At 31.8% G+C, this 24360-nt stretch overlaps 2 protein-coding genes across 4 annotated transcripts; both read left to right on the plus strand.

Annotated features, from left to right (window-relative positions):
* The first annotated feature begins 1997 nt into the window (after positions 1-1997).
* Positions 1998-4864, plus strand: LOC114418422 (G-type lectin S-receptor-like serine/threonine-protein kinase SD2-2). Its single transcript, XM_028383746.1, has one exon. It carries the CDS (start codon positions 2139-2141, stop codon positions 4647-4649), a length of 2511 nt encoding a protein of 836 aa, XP_028239547.1. The 5' UTR covers positions 1998-2138; the 3' UTR covers positions 4650-4864.
* Positions 4865-16719: 11855 nt separating this feature from the next.
* LOC114418423 (AT-rich interactive domain-containing protein 1-like) lies at positions 16720-20787 on the plus strand. Of its 3 annotated transcripts, none has more exons than XM_028383748.1 (3): positions 16720-16861; positions 17312-18526; positions 19284-20787. In XM_028383748.1, the coding sequence occupies exons 2-3, from the start codon at positions 17330-17332 to the stop codon at positions 20115-20117; spliced, it is 2031 nt and encodes a 676-aa protein (XP_028239549.1). In that variant the 5' UTR covers positions 16720-16861; positions 17312-17329; the 3' UTR covers positions 20118-20787. The 3 variants fall into 3 exon arrangements, with proteins under 3 accessions (XP_028239549.1, XP_028239550.1, XP_028239548.1); XM_028383749.1 differs by having other exon boundaries at positions 16721-16861; positions 17337-18526; XM_028383747.1 differs by lacking the exon at positions 16720-16861 and having other exon boundaries at positions 16879-18526.
* Positions 20788-24360: the final 3573 nt, after the last annotated feature.

The raw sequence follows: 24360 nt of genomic DNA on the forward strand, positions 1-24360 counted from the left end.
TCTGAAACATTACGTAATAAATAAAGTATTGCTCAATGATGAAGTTTGGCGCCACTGATAATAAATTAAATCCTTTAAATTTATTGATCATGGTTTACCTTTTTATCGTGAATTTGGAAAAATTAATTAAAAATAAATTTACATTAATAATCTTTATATCATAAAAGAATTAATCTTTCACTTTTCAGTAATAGAAAATATCCTTATTCATAAAAAAAAATTACTACCCTTTTGAGAATCTGTACGAAGCAGCAAATCCTTTCGTATCTATATTAACAATGATTGAAGCTCTTAATTTTGTGTCTTAAACTATTTTTTTAAGGGGCAGGAGGTAAAATTCTCTTTCAACATCATTATCCCGTGCAAGAACTTTATGTCATAAACAGTTTATATGGTTTCAAATTATTCTACGTCAATCAGTTAAAGGTTTGGCTTTAAAAAAATAAGAAAGCATCATCATATATTAAACTAAAAGAGATATCATCATATCAAATTACTAAAAATAACTAAACAATCCGAATCAGCTAGTGTGTCTAAAAACTATTGGTTATAAAGAAACAGCTAAATTGTTAATGAAATTTTATTAGTTGTCAGTCCAGGGAATAAAAAGAGACTTTAATTTAATCTTCCTATGAATCATGAACAGGGGAATGATTATCTCAATGCAAAACATGATGACATTATGGGTCTTAAGCTTTTTTAAAAATCACCCCCCAAAAAGAGATATCCCCTTAATAAACTTTACATGGTGATGTTTTCATTCCGAGGGTGGAGGTCACGGGATAATTAATGTCACAATCTGACATATAATCTCCTTCTCAGTAATTGTTTCTTGTTTTGCTGAAAATCCTACTCGTGATTTTAACTCTGATATTAATTCTTGAATCAAACGTTAACCATTAAGATAAAAATTATAGTTGATAACTAAGAGGCAATTCTTTTTACTTAAAATTCTAAACATCATCCACTTGGGTGTTTTTCATTAGACAATTGATGCCACAACTTCACAAATAGATGAATTTGAATGTTCTTCTCTTGTTTAATGTGTAAAATATTTGTCTCTTTTTCAACAATTATATTTTATTATTCAAAAACAAGTGAGAATTCAAATTGAGATTAATTTTTATTTGAGCAAGTGTCTTTGTTAATTTTTTTATATGCAACGTGGATAAATCTATTCGAATGGAATTTGGTTCTTACTTAAATTGATTTTGTTTTTCTATACACTAATATCCGTTTTCATATTTAGTTTAACTTATTTTTAAAAATAAACACTTTTTTAATCAATTTATTCAAAAAAAAATATGTCCCATGTAGAACTATGAAGTCCTGTATAAAATAAAGAGGACGAAGTCTAATTAATTTCAAGTTTTTGATAGTATATCTTCTGTGCTTTGATATACATTTAGCTTAAGTTTCAATAAATATATTTATGTTAGTTGAACATATAGTACATAATTATTGTATATTTTATCGTACTTGTATTTTAACGTGGTTCAAAGTTTATATATGAGATGATATCAAGGGTGATTATGACGGAGGTGAAAGTTATGATAATAAATTAATAATAATTAAATATTTTAAGATGTGATTTATTTATTTTAAATTTTTTTTAGAGATTTAATGATTATATTATATTTTAATTTTAATTTTAAAATATTTTAATCTGAATTATATATTATTTTTAAGTTCTCATATAATAAAATATTTCCATATATAATTACAAAATGTAAACAATCGCTCCAAATTTATTTAGGAGCTAAAGAGGTTTGATGACATCCCATCCGCTAATCCATATTTTAAATAATGTGTTTGATAGTGCGGAAAAAAATAGAATGAAAAAAATGAGAAAAAAATATATGAATTAATTTATAAATTTCTTAAAAATTAGAATAAAATATAGCAAATCAACGATAAAATAAATTGAAATTCAACGCTGCCAGGACACTCAGGCTTAAAATAATTGAGCACAGAAGGCAGAGTGTGAAAGGCGAAAGGGTAAATTTGAAGATATAAAAGAAAGAATTTAGAGAGGAGAAGGAAAGCAACAAGAGCAGAGCGAGTGGCACTGGCATGGGGGAGCACAAACACTTCCCTTCTCATGCAATTTCACTTCCTCCTTAAAACTATACAAAACAATGTCCCTCTTCATTCTCATTCTCATTCTCGTTCTCCATTCTCCCACTTGCTCAACCAGCACCATCATCCTCCAAGGCAACGCCACTCTCCAAAGCCCCAACAACACCTTCCGATTGGGCCTCTTCTCCTTCTCCCCCAACTCCTCCTTTTACCTCGCCATCCGCCACACCTCCCTCCCCTCCCCCAACACCATCTGGCTCGCCAACCGCCTCCACCCTTCTCCCTCCCAAACCGCTTCATCTCTCCAACTAACCCAAACCGGTCAATTACTCTTAACCCACTCCAACACCACTCTCTGGACCACCACCATCTCTAACATTCACCCTTCTAACTTCTCCTCCCTCTCCCTCAAGCTTCTCGACTCCGGTAACTTAATCCTCACCGCCCCCAACGGCGTCGTTTTATGGCAGAGCTTCGATTCCCCCACCGACACGTGGCTCCCCGGCATGAACCTTACTCGCCTCAACTCTCTTCTCTCCTGGCGAACCGAAACCGACCCTTCCCCGGGTCTTTACTCTCTACGCTTGAAGCCACCGTTCTACGGCGAGTTCGAGCTCGTCTTCAACGACACCGTTCCTTATTGGTCCACCGGCAACTGGACCAACGGGTCATTCCTCAACATCCCCGAGATGTCCATCCCCTACTTATACAACTTCCACTTCCTCTCCCCTTTCTCCCCCGCCGCGGCGTTCGGATTCTCCGAACGCGCCGAGTCGGAGGCCGGAAACCGGCCTCCGACGATGTTCCGAGTGGAGCCGTTCGGCCAAATCCAGCAGTACACGTGGAACAGTCAAGCAGGTTCGTGGAACATGTTTTGGTCTAAACCTGAGCCTTTGTGCCTGGTTCGGGGACTCTGCGGGAGGTTCGGGGTTTGCATTGGAGAAACTTCGAAGCCGTGTGAATGCATCAGTGGGTTTCAGCCTGTGGATGGTGATGGGTGGGGTTCTGGTGATTATTCTAGAGGCTGTTACCGTGGGGACTCGGGGTGTGATGGGAGTGATGGGTTTCGAGATCTGGGGAATGTGAGGTTTGGGTTCGGGAATGTGAGTTTGATTAAGGGGAAATCTAGAAGCTTTTGCGAGAGGGAGTGTTTGGGTGATTGTGGGTGTGTTGGGTTGAGTTTTGACGAGGGGAGTGGGGTGTGTAAGAATTTTTATGGGTCGCTTTCGGATTTTCAGAATTTGACTGGGGGTGGTGAAAGTGGGGGGTTTTATGTTAGGGTTCCGAGAGGGGGATCTGGTGGGAGGAAGGGGTTGGATAGGAAGGTTTTGGCTGGGGTTGTGATTGGGGTTGTTGTGGTTTCGGGGGTGGTGGTGGTGACTTTGTTGATGATGGTGAAGAAGAAGAGGGATGGTGGGAGAAAGGGGTTGTTGGAGGAGGATGGGTTTGTGCCTGTCTTGAATTTGAAGGTGTTTTCTTACAAGGAGCTTCAGTTGGCCACGCGCGGGTTCTCGGAGAAGGTTGGGCATGGAGGGTTTGGGACAGTGTTTCAGGGGGAGTTGAGTGATGCTTCGGTTGTGGCGGTGAAGAGGTTGGAGAGGCCAGGGGGTGGGGAGAAGGAGTTCAGGGCTGAGGTGTCAACAATTGGGAATATTCAGCATGTGAATCTTGTGAGGCTAAGAGGGTTTTGCTCTGAGAATTCTCATAGGCTTTTGGTTTATGAGTATATGCAGAATGGTGCTCTTAGTGTCTATTTGAGGAAGGAGGGACCTTGTTTGAGTTGGGATGTTAGGTTTAGGGTGGCTGTGGGGACTGCTAAGGGAATTGCTTATTTACATGAGGAGTGTAGGTGTTGCATCATACATTGTGATATCAAGCCTGAGAATATTCTCTTGGATGGAGATTTCACTGCCAAGGTTTCAGATTTCGGGCTGGCGAAGCTCATCGGGAGGGACTTCAGCAGGGTGTTGGCGACCATGAGGGGGACGTGGGGGTATGTTGCGCCGGAGTGGATTTCTGGCGTGGCGATTACCACCAAGGCGGATGTTTACAGCTATGGAATGACATTGCTGGAGCTGGTTGGCGGTCGGAGGAACGTGGAGGCACCGCCATCTGCCAGAGGAGGAGGAGGTGGTAGAGAGAGTGGCAGTGAGACGGGAACTAAGTGGTTCTTCCCGCCATGGGCGGCACAGCAGATAATTGAGGGGAATGTGAGTGATGTGGTGGATAAGAGGCTTGGGAATGGGTATAACATTGACGAGGCTAGGAGGGTTGCTTTGGTTGCAGTTTGGTGCATTCAAGATGATGAGGCAATGAGACCTACAATGGGTATGGTAGTGAAAATGTTGGAGGGGTTGGTGGAGGTGAGTGTTCCTCCACCACCCAAGTTGCTTCAAGCGCTGGTTACTGGGGATTCCTTTCATGGGGTTAAAGCTGATTCAGGCAATGGTGTGTCTACTGGTGGAAGCTTATCTGATGGCAACTTGGAAGTGTCAACTGCTGATTCTGAATCATATACAGGGAATGTTTTTTCTCCTTTGGATGTGAATGTCCATGTTAGTGTTCGATAACAAGGTTCTGGTATTGTCCAGATTATAGAATTGTAACTTTGTAACCCCTTCTCTCCCTTTTTTTTTCTCCGAGGGATGGAAAAAAAGAGGACCATTTGATGTGGATGTAAATTAGTTTCCTTTAGGATGTTGGAACTTGGAAGAGTGATTTAATGAGCTTCTGATTTCAAATATTCATTCTTCTTCCAAATGAATGAAATATTAACTTATATATACGTGTGTGTTTAACATGTTTATGTTTAACTTGTGATGTAATTACGACAAAAGCAATGACAATGATTCAATTTTGACCCCACCTTACTGATGAGTAAAAGAAATTTTTGAACATAAAATTGAAGTGGTTATGTTAAAAGATCGTTTTCCATTGTAAAATTGTCCAAATCGTTTTGCTGCTTTGTTACCTAAGTTGCGTGTTACAGCAGTGAATTTTGCAATAACTTAAGCTTGACTTGTAACAAACTGTGTAACATAAGTTGCATGTTGTTTTAAGTTATGTGGTATTGGTTGGAATCGGTAGCTACTATGGCCTCTGAGAATCAACTGTACTAAGAACAGCGTGCATCATCCTGATTTTCATGTACAGCGCCTTGAATTATCATCATGTTGTGTCTGAATTATCAAATGCAAGCTTTTTTGCGGTTGATTATTATTAATCAATAATCACTAGCCAATTTCTAGCATCCCAGTTGGTGTCTGAAAATGTTCCCATAATTTGTAACTCAACTGCTTATAAGCATTTTTTTTCTTCATTCTTGCAAATTATCTCTGTAATTATCCATCACTTTGGTATTTGTATTCGTGGTTTCTGCCTTTCTGGTTGTCATTGGTTGTCATTGGTCGTTGGTATTATTCCTTTATTAAAAATAACTTAGATTTCTTATCATCTTTTTGTGAATTAATAGCTTTTCACTCAGTGTGTTGTGCCGGACAACTATTAGCTTTGAATGTAGTATTACATTTTGACATTCTAGAAGAATTAGACCAAAAATGTCAATATTATACTATTTTGTATTGGATTTTGTTTTTTCCACGCTTCCTTTTATAGTTAACAAGAAAATTGACCTGAGAGGAACCACCCTCCTTTTCATGCCATGGCAAAATCACAGCAAGCACATTTCCTGTTAAAGATGGAAAAAAAAAAAGAAAAAAAGCAACCCTAGCTGTAGATGTGGAATACTAGTTATTGCTGACTGAAGGTATCTAGTTGGTGACAGCTGACAAAATGAAATAAAATCTTTCTAAGGTTGTTTACCATATACTTAACTGAATAATTCTTTTTTCCTTTGATATTACAGAGTATGATTTGACCAGCCAATGAATTAGTTTCTTCGTTTTATAATTACATTTTCTAAATGGGTGGCTGATGAGAGGAGTTCATTGTTTTATAAATGGTTGCATTGATGGTACTTAGGGTGCTCGTGGTTTGGTTATTTAAATAACCACAACCATTGGTCCACAACCATTGGTACTGCTGCCCTTTTTATTTTTTTTATTCATTAGCCGGTTAAATGTTTTATAGTTTATTTTTTGTTTACCTTGCTTTTACAGCCATTGTTTTTCTGGATCCATCTTTGGGTAATTGTGAGGAAAATGAGGTTTTGACTAGATGCTATATCATGTTGCTTCTCTTGTTGACTGAAAAATTTTGTTCGGTTGTGACCTTTTCTGTGTAGTGTGTAGGTTTGATGCTCTCTCTCTACATATTTTCTCAATATTTTTTTGTTTATGTTCTTTTTTGTAAAACAGAAAATGGATACCGTCTTGTAAATTACAGCTGCAGTTACGTTTTCAGATTGCTAGTAAAATTCTGCCTATATTCTCAAGAGAATAAAAAACAAAGATAATAATTATTGCCAAAAAAGACACGTGGGCAAGGAAGATTATGGGTTTTTGTTAATGGATACTTTAAGGAAACTTGTTAAAGAATTTAATATCAAAGAATTAAAAAGTAAAAAGATAAACATATAGATGTTTTTTAAAAAAATTACTTTTAATTAGTATTATTTATTTATTTATTTATTTAAAAAAAAAAACCCTTCAACCCCTTTCTTATATTTTTTTTATTCGAATGAATTAAGACTGAGGTACTGGTCTTGAGTCCTTTTGTTTTTTGTCAAATACCTGAAACTGGAAAGGGAGAGGGTTCACACAAATGAGGCACACAAAGCAAGCATGCCTGTATCTTATCCTGGGCTGAATCATGCACATGGGGCTCTTGGGTGGGAAACGGGTTAAGTAGACTATACCTTAAACATTAACAAAAAATATGACCAACCAGTGAAAATGGATCAATTCAAATTTGATTCATATTCTTTTGGATTAAATTTTTTTAAGCTCAATCCGGTCTTATATTGGGCTATTGGGCCTATTCGGGTCAATTTAAAAATAAATTAATTAATTAAAAAAATAAAAAAAGTATTTCTATGTAAAAAAAAAATCTAAAGATAAAAAGTTATTTATTATGTATTTTATGTTGCATTTGTTATATCATATATAAAATTATAAGTTATATTAATAAGTTATTATATTTTATGTAATATTTATTATATTATTAATTAGGTCTCTTTGTGGTATGTCAGATCATTCAAATTTGAGTCTATTTGGTTCGTCAAGTAATACAGACCGGACCATCAAGACTTGTTTCTATATGAGTTATCTTTTTTTGAGTTTAGTGTAATTTAATTTCGGACAAGTTTATCGGATCATGTCCATTTTGTCAACCTTGTTTTAAACAAGTTAATTTACATATGTTTTTCCCACATGAACCGAGTTATAATTAGATTCCATAGATAAATAAAGTTAACTAGTTAACTTTTGGTAAACATATGGGTTTGTTGAATAAATCATAAATTAGCTAAAATACCTTAGAGTGTGTTTGAAATCAAGAAACGATAAAAGATGAATGAAAAAATCTAATATATTATGTGTTTTTCTATTGCATGATTTTACTTTAAAAAAAAGATTAAAAAAATGTGGGTCTAACAAAGTGTGCTATATTGTAAAAAACTATACGGCTTAATACCTAGAGGTACTTTTTTTAGAATTTGTAAAACAATCTTTATTAAGAAAAAAATGTAGTATAAATTGAATGTTAAAGATGTCATATGACATATTTTAAATAAAAAATCAATTTTAATTCCCTCAAAGACACCTATATAGAAGAGGCACATGAAAGAGAAAGCATGTTCACAACTTCCGATTGTTCTATAGTACTTCTTAGAGATACTGCAAAGCTACTCCTCAGCTCCAGCAGATATAATTGAAACTGTTGGTATAGACTACTCTGGAATTCTGAATATCTAAAAAAAGTAAGCTCTAAAGTGAAGTAATAAGAAAAAAGGAAAAAAATAAAATGAAGTATGTTTTGAGGTTATCACCAATATCTTTGTTGGCACTTGGCTATGTTAGATGTGTATTGTTGTCTAGTCTTAATTGGCAGTTACATATTGCAAATCTCTTTTCAAATCTCCTTCACTTTTGGAATTGCATGTAAACTTCTTTTTTAACTGCCAAATTACAGATTCCCACACAGAAATATGTGACTTACAGTTGTCTATTCATATTTCCTACTAATTATTCCTAACGACAATTTTAACGGCTTTTTGTTAAATGCTCTTCTCCTTTTCAAACTAAAACTTTACTATTCTGTGTACTTATTCATGTTTATTTGAGATTAAATAGTTTGCAAAAATTACAATTAGAGCCGATAATAAATAGAAACTAACTTAAAAATAATTTGAGACTCATTTTGATAATTAATTTTTTAAATTTAATTCATAAGTTAAATGAGTTAAAGTTAAGTTTAAGTTATACACGCTAAACTTAAATTATGTATAATTTTGACAAAATAAAAATATATTATTTTATATTTATTTATTTATTTTATATAAAAATTATTAGAAAATAAAATAATAATTATTCAAATAAAAACTCTCTCACACACAAATATATTATATGATATATTTTATAATATTAAGCTTATATAATTAATTTTTTAATATATATATATAATACTTATAACTTTAAATCAAATTGGGCTAACGAACCGAATCAAGTTATTCACAAGCTTGAGTCGAACTAAAAAAAAAGATTTATGTTAAACACAAGTCGAATTGTGAGTCGAGTCAATGCATATTGAGTTATGTGAACCTCAACTCTTTTTCACTCCTAATTACAATTACAAAAGTGTTCATGAAAAAACATTGAGTTGGCTACACCAATAAAACTGTAAAATGCAATCAAATGGGTGTAAAATTTTTCAGTTGATCCATGATTAGGGTGAGAGTCCGTGATTTCCTATTTTGTTGTTTTAATCTTAATCATCCATTTACAAAAATTTTAATCTAGTGACTATAAATTTTACCATACCATACATTGAAGATATAAGATTGGTCTAGTGATTAGGGAAGAGTGAGGGAGAAAAAGAGGTGGGAAGGGTTGTATATTTGAATCTCCCTAACTACCTACACACTTCTTTTGCTTATGGCCATACCTACCACAACAAAAACAGATAGAGTGCAAACCCTTGTACTCAAGGTACATAGGGACACCACAAACCACAATGTGTGAGGCCAATTGTCATTCAAGATCAATTTCTATGCAAATCCGAGCAAACTTGCCCCTGGAATGGATAGAAGTCATCTTGTCTATCTTTAGCATTGTCTATAGTGTTGAGCTAATCCTCCACAAGAAGCTATTGTTATAAAGCTCGATAGGTAACCTAGGAATATGGATCCACACCACGATCTTCTTCATTGTGTATGCATTATTCAAGAAAAAAGGACACCAACATTAAACAATAATAGGGATTTTCCATTGTCCAAGTGCCTTGATAGAGAGCGTGCTTGTAGTCTTCCTCTTATGGGAATTGTACAAGATAGTAATCATATGGCATGTCTGTGATCTTGATTTTGTCATGTTTTGTCCAACTTTTGTTTGACTTGTTTTCATAACCCTAAAATGCACCTTGACCCCCAATAACTTTTATCACTTGAGTGTTCGCCTAGGGTTGACACCAAACTCATTACTCATCATTCGTTAAAGTCACCTCAAGCCTTGACACATAAGATTCAAACCCCCCCACCCCCCCACCCCCTTTACTTTATTATGATACTAGCACATACCTCTTACCCCATCGGTTTTTTTCTCTAGTCGGCCATCAAGCCATTTCAAATTCATCAACTTAACCATATAGAACTAAGTTCATTATCGTCCTTCATCGTCTCTTGTTCGTCCTCCTCTCTTAACCGCACCTTCTTTTTACTCCTAACCAATAGATCTTTTTCCTGTCATGATGGTAAAGGAAGACTCTCCACAGATGATGAAACCCTAGCATTGTTCATTACTGGCAGGCTAACACATTTTTCTATAATTACGAGTAGCAGTATATCAAATCATTAATTATTGAAAACAACTCAAGTATTTCTCTAAATAAAACAACTTAGACATGAAACACAACACACACAGAACATAGGGGAAAGCTCTCATGATCAATTATGGCCTATGTGATAGCATAATAGGCTATTTTGTTTAAATTTAAAAAAAGTAATTGTGAAAAAATGTTTAAAAAGCATATAATATTTACTTCTTTAAAAAAGTAAAAATTGCCTTTATAAAACACAAAAAAATTAGACAAACACAATAAAACAACATAAAAACATTCATTTTATTTTAAAAAACATTTTTTAAAATAAGCCTATAGAAGCCTTGTCTGGTTAATTTTCACATTTTCTCATTTTTTTCATTGCAAAAAAAAATTGTTGTGGGTCCCACCTATTTTTTTAAAAAAAAATCCCATTCATTTGTTTCCTACCAAACAACTAACATTTATTTATCAAGTCATTAGTGTGAGTGATATTGAACTCAATTTCCTTAAAATAAGGTCTTGATTCAAGTTTTGTAAGTGATTGGGAGGGGAGACTCATTAAAAGTGGCCACTAAAGTTTCATAACAAAGATTAACCGTAGATAAAATTGGTGAATATTTTATGTCAATAACATAACATAGTGATAAAAAAACAACAACCAACATTTATTTATTTCTACTCTATTTTTTCCTTTTATTTCCTCTCCCTTTTTTTTCACTATACCAAACACACTGTTCAGGTATAATATTAAAACTAAATAAATACATTAAATTGCATCATTCTTATTTATCTCTAACTATATTACAAAATATTTTTCTAATGTATTAAAGTCGATTGGTAGATTTTCACCTAATTTTGCTTTTACCTTCATTTCTTGACATTTTTTCACCAATTAAGAGGCTCAAAGAAGGTAATGTTAGGTTGTATTCACAACCTGGTTACATGTCTAGAATTAGATATGACAACAAAACAAGTTGGAGATGAGTTTAACTATTCTTAAATCCCACCATGCTAAATACAAGATAATTTGGGGTGAGTTTAAAAGAGGCAGCTAAAAGAAAAAATCCAACCTCATTCTTGTTAGGGTTGGAGAAACTCAGATAATCCTCTTATTTTTGTGGTTGAAATTTGTTAATGACTTGGGAGAAAATTTTGTTGTCATCAACATAAGATATTTTTAATTTGTTTTTATTGTTTTCTTAATTAATTTACTAATTAATCAATTGAAAAAAAATACTTAGATATATCTTGTTTTTATCTCACATTATTACCATGATGTGGACGATTCCAACCCACATTAACAAAAAATAAAATAAGATGTTTATAATTATTATTAATTATTTGTAATATAGTTTTATTAAAATTATGAAATGATTCAAATTAATTAAATCTTCAAAGTTACACTCATATAACCTTACAAAGCAATTTTCATGTAAACATATCATGTAGATAATTTTCTATGACTTATGTAGGTCAAAAAGACACTGATTGAAATCTTTATAGTCAACCAAAAATATTTTGTTCATTTTACACAAAATTTTTAAATAACTCTTAAAAAATTCAAAAATTATATTTATTATTTTAAATATTATTCCATGATTAAAAATATACTTTTCTCTTTTTACTTACCTTTAGGATTTTTTTACCCAATATTGTCCTCGAGGAATAATTTGATCATTTTTGGAATTGTTTCTCCACTATTAAAAAATTATTAGAAATAACAGCTAAACAATACTCTTTATATTGAGTTTATCTGTGTCTCTTAGAATTTTGAGATTTTTATTCATGTTTATAAATAAATACAAAGTAAATAAATGAACTAATATTAAGTAAAAATAAGAAATAATAAATTGTTGGTACAAGTGATATTAGACTTGATCATCTTAAGCAATATCATATATTCAAATTTTGTGAATAAAAAAATGTAATTAAAAAGAAAGACTCTCTTAAAGTAGACCAATTACGTTTTTTAACATAAATTAATTATTATTGAAGTCACTGAATATTTTATATTAATAGTAATCATAAAAAAATTAAGTAAAAATAAGGATGTTATAGTTTTCATTGTATTTGGTGAGGAATATAAAAGAAAATAAATTGTGTGTGTGAATAAATAGTTAAAGTGAAAAAGAGTAAGAAAGAGTGGGGATTTTGATGATGATGTATTTAAATTTATTTTATCAATTAAGAAAAACCTGTGGTTGAAAGTTCACCATTAATAACTTATTTTAATTGTGAAACTTGATATTACAAACATGAATTTGTTGCTAGAATTTATTGTATGATATGGAGTGAAAAAAACTTGATCTTTATCACCTTAGATATTTATTTAATTCATTCTTACCTTGTTTTATTTATCAAGAAAATTAAAGAACTATCAAAATTGCATCAATCATCAATTTGGTAAAGACATTAGTTTAAGAATAAATAGTTATTTTTGTCCGTAAATGTGTAGAACACTGATAAATTTATATCCGAAAGATGAAAATTCAAATTTTAGTTTCCGAAAGTGAAAAAAGTACGACAAATATATTCATCCATCAATTTTTGTTCGTTATTATTAATGGAAGAACATACATGATACATAGGGATGAAAATGACAAAAATAATTGTCAACATGGCTGTTGAATGGATTGGACCAAAATGTCAGTGAGTTTCTATTGGACCAAAATATCAGTAAATTTCTATTGGACCAAAATGTGATTAAGATTCTATTAGATTAATTTGTGAGATCCTAAATTTCTTTTCATTTAAGGGTAAAAATCTTCATCTTCTCCTGTTTTATGACCGAAAATTTGCAATAATTGATATACTCTTACAATGTTTATTTTGGTACATTGGTAGAATGTTTATTTTGAAAATTTTCTATTGTGACCGTATTAGGTAGTGACAAAATCAAGTTAAGTATTATTTTTTGTAATGATTAACTTAATATCTGTGTATTTTTATTTGAGTAAAGTATTGTCACATTTAGAAATTTTAGAGTGACAGATAGATTATACTCATTAATCAATATTATATTTATTATTATTATTGTTTTAACTTATGTTTGTTTTCCTATTTTTTTAAGTGTTTATGCTTGCAATGATAAAAAAAAAGAAGAAAGATAAAAATTAAATTATATTTTACCCTTAAATGAAACAAAATCTAGAGTCTCACAAATCAGTCAAATGAAAACTTAATGACACTTTCGTAAAATCTATTCAGTAGTCATATTGACAATAATTTTTGTAACATTTTCATCCATTTCTATCACGTAAGTTTTTTCATTAACGATAACAAACGAAAGTTAACGTATGAATGAATTTGTCACACTTTTTTCACTTGTATGTTTTATACATTTAAGAATAAAAAAAATTATTTATTCTTAATTTAATGAATTATTGGTTGAACAAATAAGTCAATGATTGAATCACATAAATCAATATAATATTTAACACACACATCATAAAATAATATATTTAATATATGTATAACAATTATTATATTACACTAATATACATATTACTACTTTTTATTACTATGTATAGATCATTATTAATATAAATTTGTATATATATGTATATATATATATATATATATATATATATATTATAATTAATTATTATATATATATATATATATATATATATATATATATTATAGTATTTAATAAATCCATACAAAAATTAGCATTAAAGAAAGGAAAAACATTTTTATTTACATATTTACAAAAATACTATATAAATAACATTAAAACTATTTTTTTTTCATACTTTTGTTTCACTATTTTTTTATTACTTGAAATTATGTCTAATGAACAATAATAATTAAATATATATTTCCTTATTTATTTATTTATTTATTTTAATATTAAAATTTTAATTTGTTTCATAAATGTTAATTCATATGTATGAAATATATTTTCCCACATTTTTCATATTATTAATTTATTTTTAATTATGTAATTATTTATTAATTTGTACTTTTTAATATTTTTATTCGTTGACTAAATTTTATGAAGTCACGTATAAATTAACACCGAAGTTGAACTTCAAATTCATAAACTACTTTTGAAAAAAAATCAATATTTTATCAATATTGTGATGTAGGATTAATGTAATATCAAAATTCAAACAAACTAATAGAAGTCATAATAAAGGGATCAAAATACATATTAGTCGGAGCTAAATAAAAAATATTTATAAGTAAATCACTGAAGTCATAATGTATAAAAAGACCAAAATGCTCACTCTCGTGCTATTTTGCCTGAGTTTATATAGAGAATGTTATTCATCAAGTTAATTGCTAAAATTTATAAATATTAATAGTTTTAATTAGTATTGAATTAAAAAAAGTGATTCTTTGTTTTTTAAAAAAACTTTATTTGAATATAATTAAATATTAATTTAATATGATTAAATTTGTTATATATGGTTTGGTCAACAACTATGTATTTATTAATATAATTAAATTCATTATTAATAATTATGTCATTTAATTAAATTTCTTTAGATAACATCAATGACTAATATAAAATTCATGTACCCATCAACGAAAAACATTACTTTTAAATTGTTTCTTATTATTATTTATGAAATATATTTAATAGCTAGATTAAAATAAAGTATATATATTATAATTTATTTATTGGTTTATATAATTAAATATTGCATATTATGAAATATTTTAAATTTATTTATAGAAATATTGTTTTACAATATTATTATTTGTAAAATATTTGGTGTAAACCAAAGTATTTCTTAATCAAACTCTCAAGGATAAGATTATCTACTAATCACATCATATCATATTAGTATTGTTTGTAAAATACATTTTAAATAACTGATTTAAACAAATGATTAAGTAATATTAACATTTAATTATTATAATTGTAAAGTATGTTATTACTTATTATAAAAAGTATAAAGATTAAATTTTAATAATCAAAATTGTATATTAAATAGCATTAATGTGAACAATTTAATGCTTTATTAAATACAATTATTAAAAAAATGTTAGAAAAATAAATTATCAATGGTTATTATAAAGTTACAAATTCGATTAACTGTCAAAGTTTGTTGCAGTGAAGTTTACAATAAAATAATATATAGATATCTATTTTTTTTTTAAATATGAATCATTAATTTTTTTTTAAAAAAATATATAGGAGACTAAATCAAGTTGATAGCTTGAAGCATAATTTGAATTCGTCTTCAAAATAGTTGGACTAATTTTAAAACTCAAATCTGGCCAAATCAACCTCAAACTAAACTTGGTTAACGAAAGCTTACTGAAATAAGTCAAAGCCTTCATAGTTACCTTTTTAAGTTTACACAAATATTTTTCAAAATACTTGTAATATGAGATTGGTATAAATATATATTGTGTATAAATTCTTCTATATGTAGTGGTATCGAATTCAGGTCCTAAGTAAATAGCTCAATTAATTACTTTGGAAAAGAATTTTATTATTCATAGAACTGCTATCTAATTTAAGTAAAATTATCTTTAGTAAATAATACTTATAGTCTTCACAAACAAAATATTCTATATGACCCCTATATCAATGTGAACAAAGTAACCTTGAAACCGAGTAGTTTAAAACTTGTAATCAAATTTTTTCATCTCATTTAGTTCGTGGAAACATTTTTTATTTTTAGCTTTTATTTTCACTTTAATTACAAATAATATTACATTATTTTTTTTTACTGTATTATAGTTTTCAAAAGTGTGTACAAAAAATCATAAAAAATATCTTTATTTTCTATTTTCACTGCTTTTATACAAGAGAAATGTTAGTGGTGTTGTTTCTGACATACTCTTCATAATATTTTACTTATGATTGATTTAAATTTATTAAAAATTATCATTTTTGGTAGATTTTGATTCTCATTTAACAATTTTCTTATTATATATTAAATGAGAAGTGAAAGTTATAAAAAATTAATTATTTTTAGTAAATTCTAACTAATTATAGAATATTTTTTTTGAAAAAGAGCATCAGAGAAAATATCATTGTCATTCATCTTTTATACAATTTTTTAAAAACATGAAACAATGAAAACAATGTAACATTTTTTATGATTAAAATTGAATAAAAAAATATGTGTATCTGAGATGAACCCTTAATTTTCTCTATGGGCAGTATCTATAAATTTGTGGTTCAATACTATTCTATTTGGTTTAGCTGGATTCGTATGTATGATAAGTTTTTGGTGAATCATAATCATGTTATTTTTAAAAAAATAAAAATCCTAAAAAAACAATGAATTTATTTTATACAATTTATAGATAGATTTTATACAATTTGTAGGGAAATAAAATCCCCAACGATTAATATAATGTAAAATATAAATAATAAGATTACATTGAATGCCCCCAATCAATTTGGTATATTATTGGGCAGAAAGGGGTAAGATGATAAATCTTGGAATTTTAGACAACCATTCATTAGGGCACCCATGTGTTGATGACAAACTCTCATGCCTCCTCATATACCCCTTCCCACAAAAGTCCCTTTTATTAATTAAATATTAAATATGTTTTTTTTTCTCTCATCTTGTTAAAGAAATAATTAAAACCCACCAATAACCCCAACTCAACCATGCATCTAGTTAAATCCTAACCAAGGTTAGTGGCTCCTCCAAACCACCTTTATAACAAGAGGATGCTGTGGATCCAAGCAACTCCCCATTTTTTCAGTTTTATGAAAATGGAATTCCTAAATTCCCTCAAAACAAATTGAAGAGAAAATACAAAAGAGAGAAAAACATTTTTTTTAATAGGCACATAGTTTAGCCAAGGTCAAGGTAGTCACAACACAGCACACCATAGGGGTCCATCGAAACCCTTTCTCTAAAAACTGGTACGTCTCTCTCTCTCTCTCTCTCTCTCTCTTTTCTTTTTTACTTCCAATGAAAATTGAGATATTGAAGAAGAGGGTCTGCGTCTGTTGAAAACTTGAATTTTGGCCCCTAATCTCTCTCTCTCTCTCACACACACACAAACTCTCTCTCTCTCTCTGCAATTAACATCATTGTAGAGAGAGAAAGAAAGCGCGGGATACGAAATTTTTCTTCCTCGCACACAAAGGTGGTGGAGTAAACAAGCCCTAGATAGCACCAGATCCCACCCTTTTCCACTTTCCCGCCAAAATCCATTTTTGACCGTGACCCAGATTCTCAATCGGTGCCAATTTCGCACCCTTCGAACCGTTTTCATCGATTCTTCGCGAAAAAAAAATTGTTGAAAAAAAACCTAGTTTAAAAATTTTGAAACAAAATGGATGATTGGGAGTGTGATTATTTGTTTCTAGGGTTTGAATTCCAAATCAATGGCAGGGCGGTCGGTGTTGAACGCCGGTGTTCGCGTAGAAGATAGTGGCAGCATTGTTGGATGCTCAAACGACGGTTCTCAGCGCCGTTTCGAGGAGTTGGTTTCTGAGTTCACGAGCGAGATCTGTGGGAGTGATTATTTTTTGCCTTTTCCGCCAATGTTGGGTGATGGGAAACCTGTGGATTTGTATAAGCTGTTTTTGGTGGTGAGAGGGAAGGGTGGATACGACGCCGTTTGCAATTGTAAGTTGTGGGATATCGTTGGGGAGGAGTCTGGGTTGGGTGTGAGTGTTGGTTCTTCTGTGAAGTTGGTGTATAGTAAGTATTTGAGTGCTTTGGATGCGTGGTTGAAGAAGGTTGCGGAGAGTAAGGTGTCCCCTGAGTGTGGTGTGGTGGATGATAGGGACAAGTTCGGGAGGCGGTTGATGGAGTTGCAGGCAGAGGTGGAAGGGTTGTTATCTGGTTGTGGGGAGGGTGATGTGGCTCGTGAGGAGGTCAAGGGTAGAGTTGATGATGATGATGATAATGTGGATGGGAGGAAGTCGTGTGGTGATGGAAATGGAGGGTGTCTTCCTGATTTGGAGGTGCCGGAGGGTGACATGAATGAGTCGGTTATTGGAAGTGGGGGTGAGGGAAATGAGGTTGATGGAGGTGAAGGAGATAGAAATGGAGGGTATCATGATTTGGAGATGCCGGACCGCGAGGTGAATGAGTCGGTGAATGGAAACTCAGGTGAGGGAAACGATGCAATGGAAGTGGGGGAAGAGTTTGATAGAGGGATAATGTCTAAAGAGCAGGTGGTGGATGTATCAGATGGGGTGAACTACAGTGTGGCTGGATTGTTGAGTGGAGGTCAGAAGTGTGGCGGCAATGATGATAAGGGCTTGGTGTTGGATCCATCTGGTGGGGATAGTGATGGTCGAAAGAGGAAGAGAGACATGTTGGATTTGTCTGATGGTGATAGTGATAGTGATAGTTCTGATCGTAAGAGGATGAGAGAGTTTGCGTTGGATATGCTGAGCTGGGTTACAGGTGCCGCAAAGAATCCCTGTGATCCTGAAGTTGGTTCAATACCTGAAAAGGCAAAGTGGAAGTCTTACAGTAATCAGGAGGTGTGGAAACAGGTGCTGTTGTTTCGAGAATCAGCGTTTCTCAAAAGAGGTTCTGATCCAAGCAGTGAACAACGTAGCTGGCAGGTAATTTGAAATTATATTGAGTAAACTTAGCTAATCCTTTTGTATTATAAATGTGTTTGAGGATGTGTGCAGGAAGAAATTTAAGGCATAGTGGAATGGGTCGGGATGTCTATCTAATTTTGAATAACATTTGGATCCGTTCTTTACTACCTTGTGTTTACATAAATATAATTATGTTTGAAAGTATGTTATAGTGTTTTTATGTTGAATTACCAAATAAAGAGTATTTGCTTATTTCTGAAAAAGGATAAATAAATAGCTGAAAAGAGGATTGCTTATGACCTTTTAGTCATTTTTCCGCTCCAAAAAAATGTAGAATCTTTCTAGCATGTTTCTAAGATGGGTATCGATCACATAATTCTGTTTCCTTGCTATTAAAGTATGTTATGCTATTATATATTTACTTTAAAGGTGGCAAGGCAAACATGACCTCTATTATGAGCCCTTCTTATTGAAAGCATGGATGACTTATGGATCTGTGAGCCCTTTTAGAAGGGTATAACCCAAATTGCAGGTTAAACCATGAAGGCAGAGCTCACTTGTCAGTAAGCACAAGTATATAATTACCATCTATTGACAAGTTCTTGGTTAGTTGCATGCTTTGGGGGTAGTGAATGCATTCTCCTTTTATTAGCTGGTTCTCTAGATGTCTTGAATTTTTTGTCCGAATGCTCTGCCATTTTATGTATTTGAGTAAACAAATTTCAAATATGCTTGTGATATCAAATTAAAACTGAAGTCTTCTGTCGCTTTACAGAGTCAGAAGATGCACCCTTGCTTGTATGAAGATCACCTTGGGACAAACTACAATCTTAGGGATAGGTTGAAACGTGACAAGAAGATTTTAGTTGGCCAATCTACACCATCTGCACGAAGCTCTTCTGATTCATCTGTAGGAGCTGAGAACAGAACACCAAGTCCTCATACTGAAGATCCCTCTGATGCAAATTCAGGTCTTGACAGATGTGCCACCGTACGCATCCCTTTGGGGGCAAATCATCAAGCTGAAATACCAGAATGGACCGGTGTGATTTCTGAAGGTTATTCTAAGTTTTCAGGGACCCCGATATGGCCATTGGCAACAGCAAATACCAGACTACTTATTGAAAGGGACCCTATAGGAAAGGGAAGACAAGATTCATGCGGCTGCCCTGTACCAGGTTCTGTTGAGTGTGTAAGATTCCACATTACTGAGAAAAGGGCTAAAGTTCATCTGGAATTGGGGGCAGTATTTTATGACTGGAATTTTGATCAGGTAGGTGAAGATGTTAAGCTATTGTGGATGGAAGAAGAAGAGAAAAAATTCAAGGATGTGATACGATCAAACCCTCCATCACCTGAGACATATTTCTGGGACCATATCTTTAGGGCATTTCCTACGAAGAGCAGGGCAGATTTAGTTAGCTACTACTTCAATGTCTTTATTTTGGAGCGCAGAGGATACCAAAATAGGCATACTCCCAATAACATTAACAGTGATGACGAGGACGATGAAGCTGGACCACTGAGGAATGTTTTCGGACAGCAGACACAAAATTCGCGTGGTTCCATCTTATTAACCCCCAAAAAGTCACAGACAAAGAAAAAGTAGCAAGTGGATGTTTGTCAAAACAATAGGAGCTTTGTTGGGGATGTAAATTTTGACAAATTTGTGCATTCTCACTGGCATTTTTCAGCATCTAAGGATCTTTCTCTCCTTGTTTAGAAGGTAAATCATCATTGGTTTTAGAAGCAGAACTTTGGAGCTTAAAATGGTTTTGTGTGTGGAGGAAGGGGGGGTGTATTTGGTGGTGGAAGTGGGAAAATTTTGGACAAACTTAGAAGCTGATTGCTAATCACATGCTTCCGATTTTGAGATGCATCTTCTGTCTGTCCACAGTGATATATAGCTGCCTCAGATTGCACATTTTTTTTTCTTAAAACAAACTTGGTTTTGATTGCAAGGTTTTACTTGAAGCTGAAGCCTTAGGGAATATAGGTCCACATTTTATTGTAGAGAGTCATGAACAAATACATCAAAGTGCAATTCAAATTGTAGGTTTCATATGATGCGACTTTATATTTTGATTTGATGTTTCTTACTTTCTTTCAAAGTGGTATAGAATTTGTTTTGGCTCAGATATTTTCAGTTTGGTGCCTATCAATATTCTTATTATGCTAAGTATTTGTCTGTTCTATTTATATCTTCTGCACATTCTAGAGTTGTTTTGTACTTTGTTCTGCCGGAAGAAATTATTGATACCCCACCTCTCCCTTCTCTATATCTTGTGTTTTAAAGGTTGTAATGTATGGATTTTATTTATCACTTTGTCGTATTCAATTGTTTTTTTTTCTTTTGGGTACATTTGTCATATTCAATCTTTACTCTTGAATTCTGCTTAAATGTCAGTTAATTTTACCTGGCTATGTAGATGTAGCAATACTCTGTATGCTGAACACATTATTTATTAGGGTGAAATGAATATATAGTAAGAAAAAAAAGGATACACTTATACTACAGCATAGCGTACGTAATTATGAAAATTTATTTCGCCATAGTTTAAACGTTACAAATTTATGCATCTAACACTAACTGGATAAATTTATGTTTGGAACTCTGCTTTTTAATACTTTTTAAAATAATAATGTCTTAATTCATCCTTTAAAGTGCAATTTAGCAAACTAAAATTTTACTCTGGTTACAAAATTTGCTCTTTATGATTGGATATAACAAGTAAAAACATTCAAATCAGTGTATACTTAGTAAGAACATGAATAGAGTTAGATGGAGTGATTGCTAATTACATTTGGTTAGTTATTACCCAATGTTTGATTACGACGAAACAGCCAAGAGAAAGGGAGAGGGAAGTGCGGGAATCAAGAAAACTTAAAAGGGGCACTGTTGTTGTTGAACGTCACAATATTGTCCTCTTTCTCTTGATGGTGATCGGTCCATCCTCTTTCTCAAATATTTTATTAAAAAAATATTTTTCTTCTTTTTTTTACCCTTTAAACAATTTTAATTTAAATGTTTCTTCTTTATTTCTCTTCAACTAAATAACCTCTATTTCTATCTTATTTTTGTATTTTTCTTCTTTTCTTTTCTCATCCACCTACTTTCCCTCCCTCTATTTCTTCTCCCTCTACCAAACAAAGCCTTGATATTTTCCTTAGATTTTCACTCAGAATGATTGCTAAATACATTTTGTTAGTCTTTAGTTTTTTCTTCAATTTGTACTTATTATTGAAACTGAAATCATAATACAAAATTAAAAGTATAATAAAACTACTCCCTCCGATCTTTTGTGTGCTAAGCCTCGCCCAAGGCAGGATCGAATTGGACTTAAAAAACCCAAATTTAGTTCATGTTCAAAATTTAAAGCCTAATCTAGGCCTTTTATCAAATTAGTTGGGCCAAAAAACTGTTCAATTCGAGCTTAAAAATTGAGACACAAACCTTATGAATGCCTGCTTTGTAAGCTAAACCCAAATTAGGACATGATTAGATTAGGCTGAATATTCATGATTTAAAAATTAAGCCGATGAATTGTAGATTCAAGTTGGGCTTCCAAAATGCAGACTCTAATCAAATTGGGTTAAAAATTTCCAAATTTATTTTGTGCAAACAATTTAAAGCTCAAGCCTTAAAGATCATTTGTTTTAATTTATCTTCTACCATTCTCGGGATTATCAAGGTGAGAATATTTATTCCCATTTTTGTTACAAGATTATGAAAACATATTATCAAAATATATTTTATTCTTAAGGAAAATCAGTCCCATGTGTCAACTAGTTTTTTTATTCTCGTGGCAAAGAGTGACAAGGTTAGATAAATTTTATTGATACAATTCTAATATACTCACTACTTAATACTCATCACTTCGCCACCTTGTATTATTCCTTAAAAACGTTCCCATCAAAATTTAGTTGTTAAAGAACATGTTTTCTTAAAATACACACGAAAATTATTTCCATAGTTATATTTGAAAGAATGTGGTCCTTGAAAACGTAATACTATACCTTGAAAAAAAAATCTCCTATATTTCATTCGGTGGATTCAGGATATACCTGTCATGGGATCAATGCAGGTTAGGTAAAAAATGTTGGGAAATTTAGGGGAGTAAGGTTTATGAGTCTTCTTCAATGATCTTTCCCTTTAAGTATGAGTTTTTTACACATGTAAATCGTTGTTCCACCCACGAGACACGTGCTTGGATCCACGGTCAGAAACTTGACACCATATTTTAATCCAAAATCTGAAAGCTTGAGTTTATGGATCTTCTCCTCACTTATATGATGCTCAACTTTTTCACTTCTACTTGATATAGGATTTCATCTCACATTTGTACTTTAACAAAAAAACTTATATTTAATTCAAGCTTTTAAAACGAGGCTTAAGCTTAGTTTGTACTGGTTTTTTTTGCGGGCTAATTGTTATGGCCATTTTAGGTTAAAAAATGTCTATATTTAATTTGTGCTCAAAATTTAAAACTCAAGCTCGATATTTTATTAAGTGTGTTCAAATCAAGATGATCATGAGCTATAGCAGGTCAAGCCGAAAGACCCAAATTCAATTTAAACTTCTAAAATGACACATAAACCTAGTAAAAGTCCCATCAGTGCGGGCTAAGTCTTGATTGAAATAGGCAAAAAAGTCAAGATATAATTCATGCTATAAAACTAAAGACCAAACTCTACATTTCATCAAATGAGTCTTGGTTGGGTTAGTTGGACAAAAAATTGTATATTCAATTTGAGCTTTTAAACAAGGGTCAAATCTTATAAAAATCCACTTTGTATGGACTTTTGTGGATAAACTCAAGTCAAGGCACAATTAGATTTGACTAAAAAGACTCATATTTAATTTAAGCTCAAAATTTTAAGTTTTAACATTATAATTTTATTAGTTGGATTCAACATAAGTCAATTGAGTTAAGAAAATCTACCTCAATTAATTAGACGAAGTGTTTAAGTTATTATAAACATTCTAATACTATTTTTTATTCTTACGGATAAAAAAATATATGTTAAATAATCAAACTCATTTTACCACTTTTAACAAAGATCAAATAAGAGACAAAAAAAAAATATTGGACAAAAGATGGAAAAAAATATTAAGAGGGATTACACAACTTCTAAAAGAAAATAAAACTAGAAAATATTTTTGTTTCATTTAAAAACTATTCCAACCCTGTTTTATCCAAACAAGTTTTTGTTTCAATTTTAAATTTGAAAACTAAAAACTTATTAACACGCCCATTGTCATGCTATTAAATTGATACATTAAATGTAACTAATTAATTGGTAATATAGTCACAAGTCACAACATGATGATGAAGACCATGACAAGCTCAATATAATAAAATGAAATGCAGAAGCTCTTTACAAAATATTTTCTTTCAATTTTCCGTGACTTAAAGAATTCAAAGTTTTGAATAGTGCATAAGAAACTGCCAATTGAAAGTTTTAGATTTCCATGTGAATATGTGATTATATTTCTCAAAAAGATTTTTTATTTGTGAAAACCTCGACCTTGGACTACATTTATTATCGGATCTTCCTCCAACTGGTCATGGTTATCTTTTGCTTCAAAATTTGACTAGTTTTTCATTTTTCCATATCACTCTTGTTTAATTTGGGCTACGATTCTGATTGTTACCCAAAATAATAATATTTTCCATTTATTCAAATTCTCGTATTTTAGTATCACATATTATTTTTTATAAGAAAATAAATATTTTTCTTAAACTCTAATGATTAGTGAAGTTGAGCAAGACTAACTTCATGTGTTTTTTAAATCCATATTTTTTGTTTGATTTTGCATAGAAGTTTTTTTTTCTGGGTCACCATGATTT

The sequence above is a fragment of the Glycine soja genome, chromosome 7 (assembly GCF_004193775.1).
Source record: "Glycine soja cultivar W05 chromosome 7, ASM419377v2, whole genome shotgun sequence".
Classification (NCBI taxonomy): domain Eukaryota; kingdom Viridiplantae; phylum Streptophyta; class Magnoliopsida; order Fabales; family Fabaceae; genus Glycine; species Glycine soja.

Bases quoted from the DNA above. Each gene is read 5' to 3' on its own strand.
- LOC114418422 (XM_028383746.1), top strand. From the start codon at position 2,139: ATGTCCCTCTTCATTCTCATTCTCATTCTCGTTCTCCATTCTCCCACT.
- LOC114418423 (XM_028383748.1), top strand. From the start codon at position 17,330: ATGGCAGGGCGGTCGGTGTTGAACGCCGGTGTTCGCGTAGAAGATAGT. The intron at 18,527-19,283 runs GTAATTTGAAAT...GTCGCTTTACAG, and splicing joins GTGAACAACGTAGCTGGCAG to AGTCAGAAGATGCACCCTTG.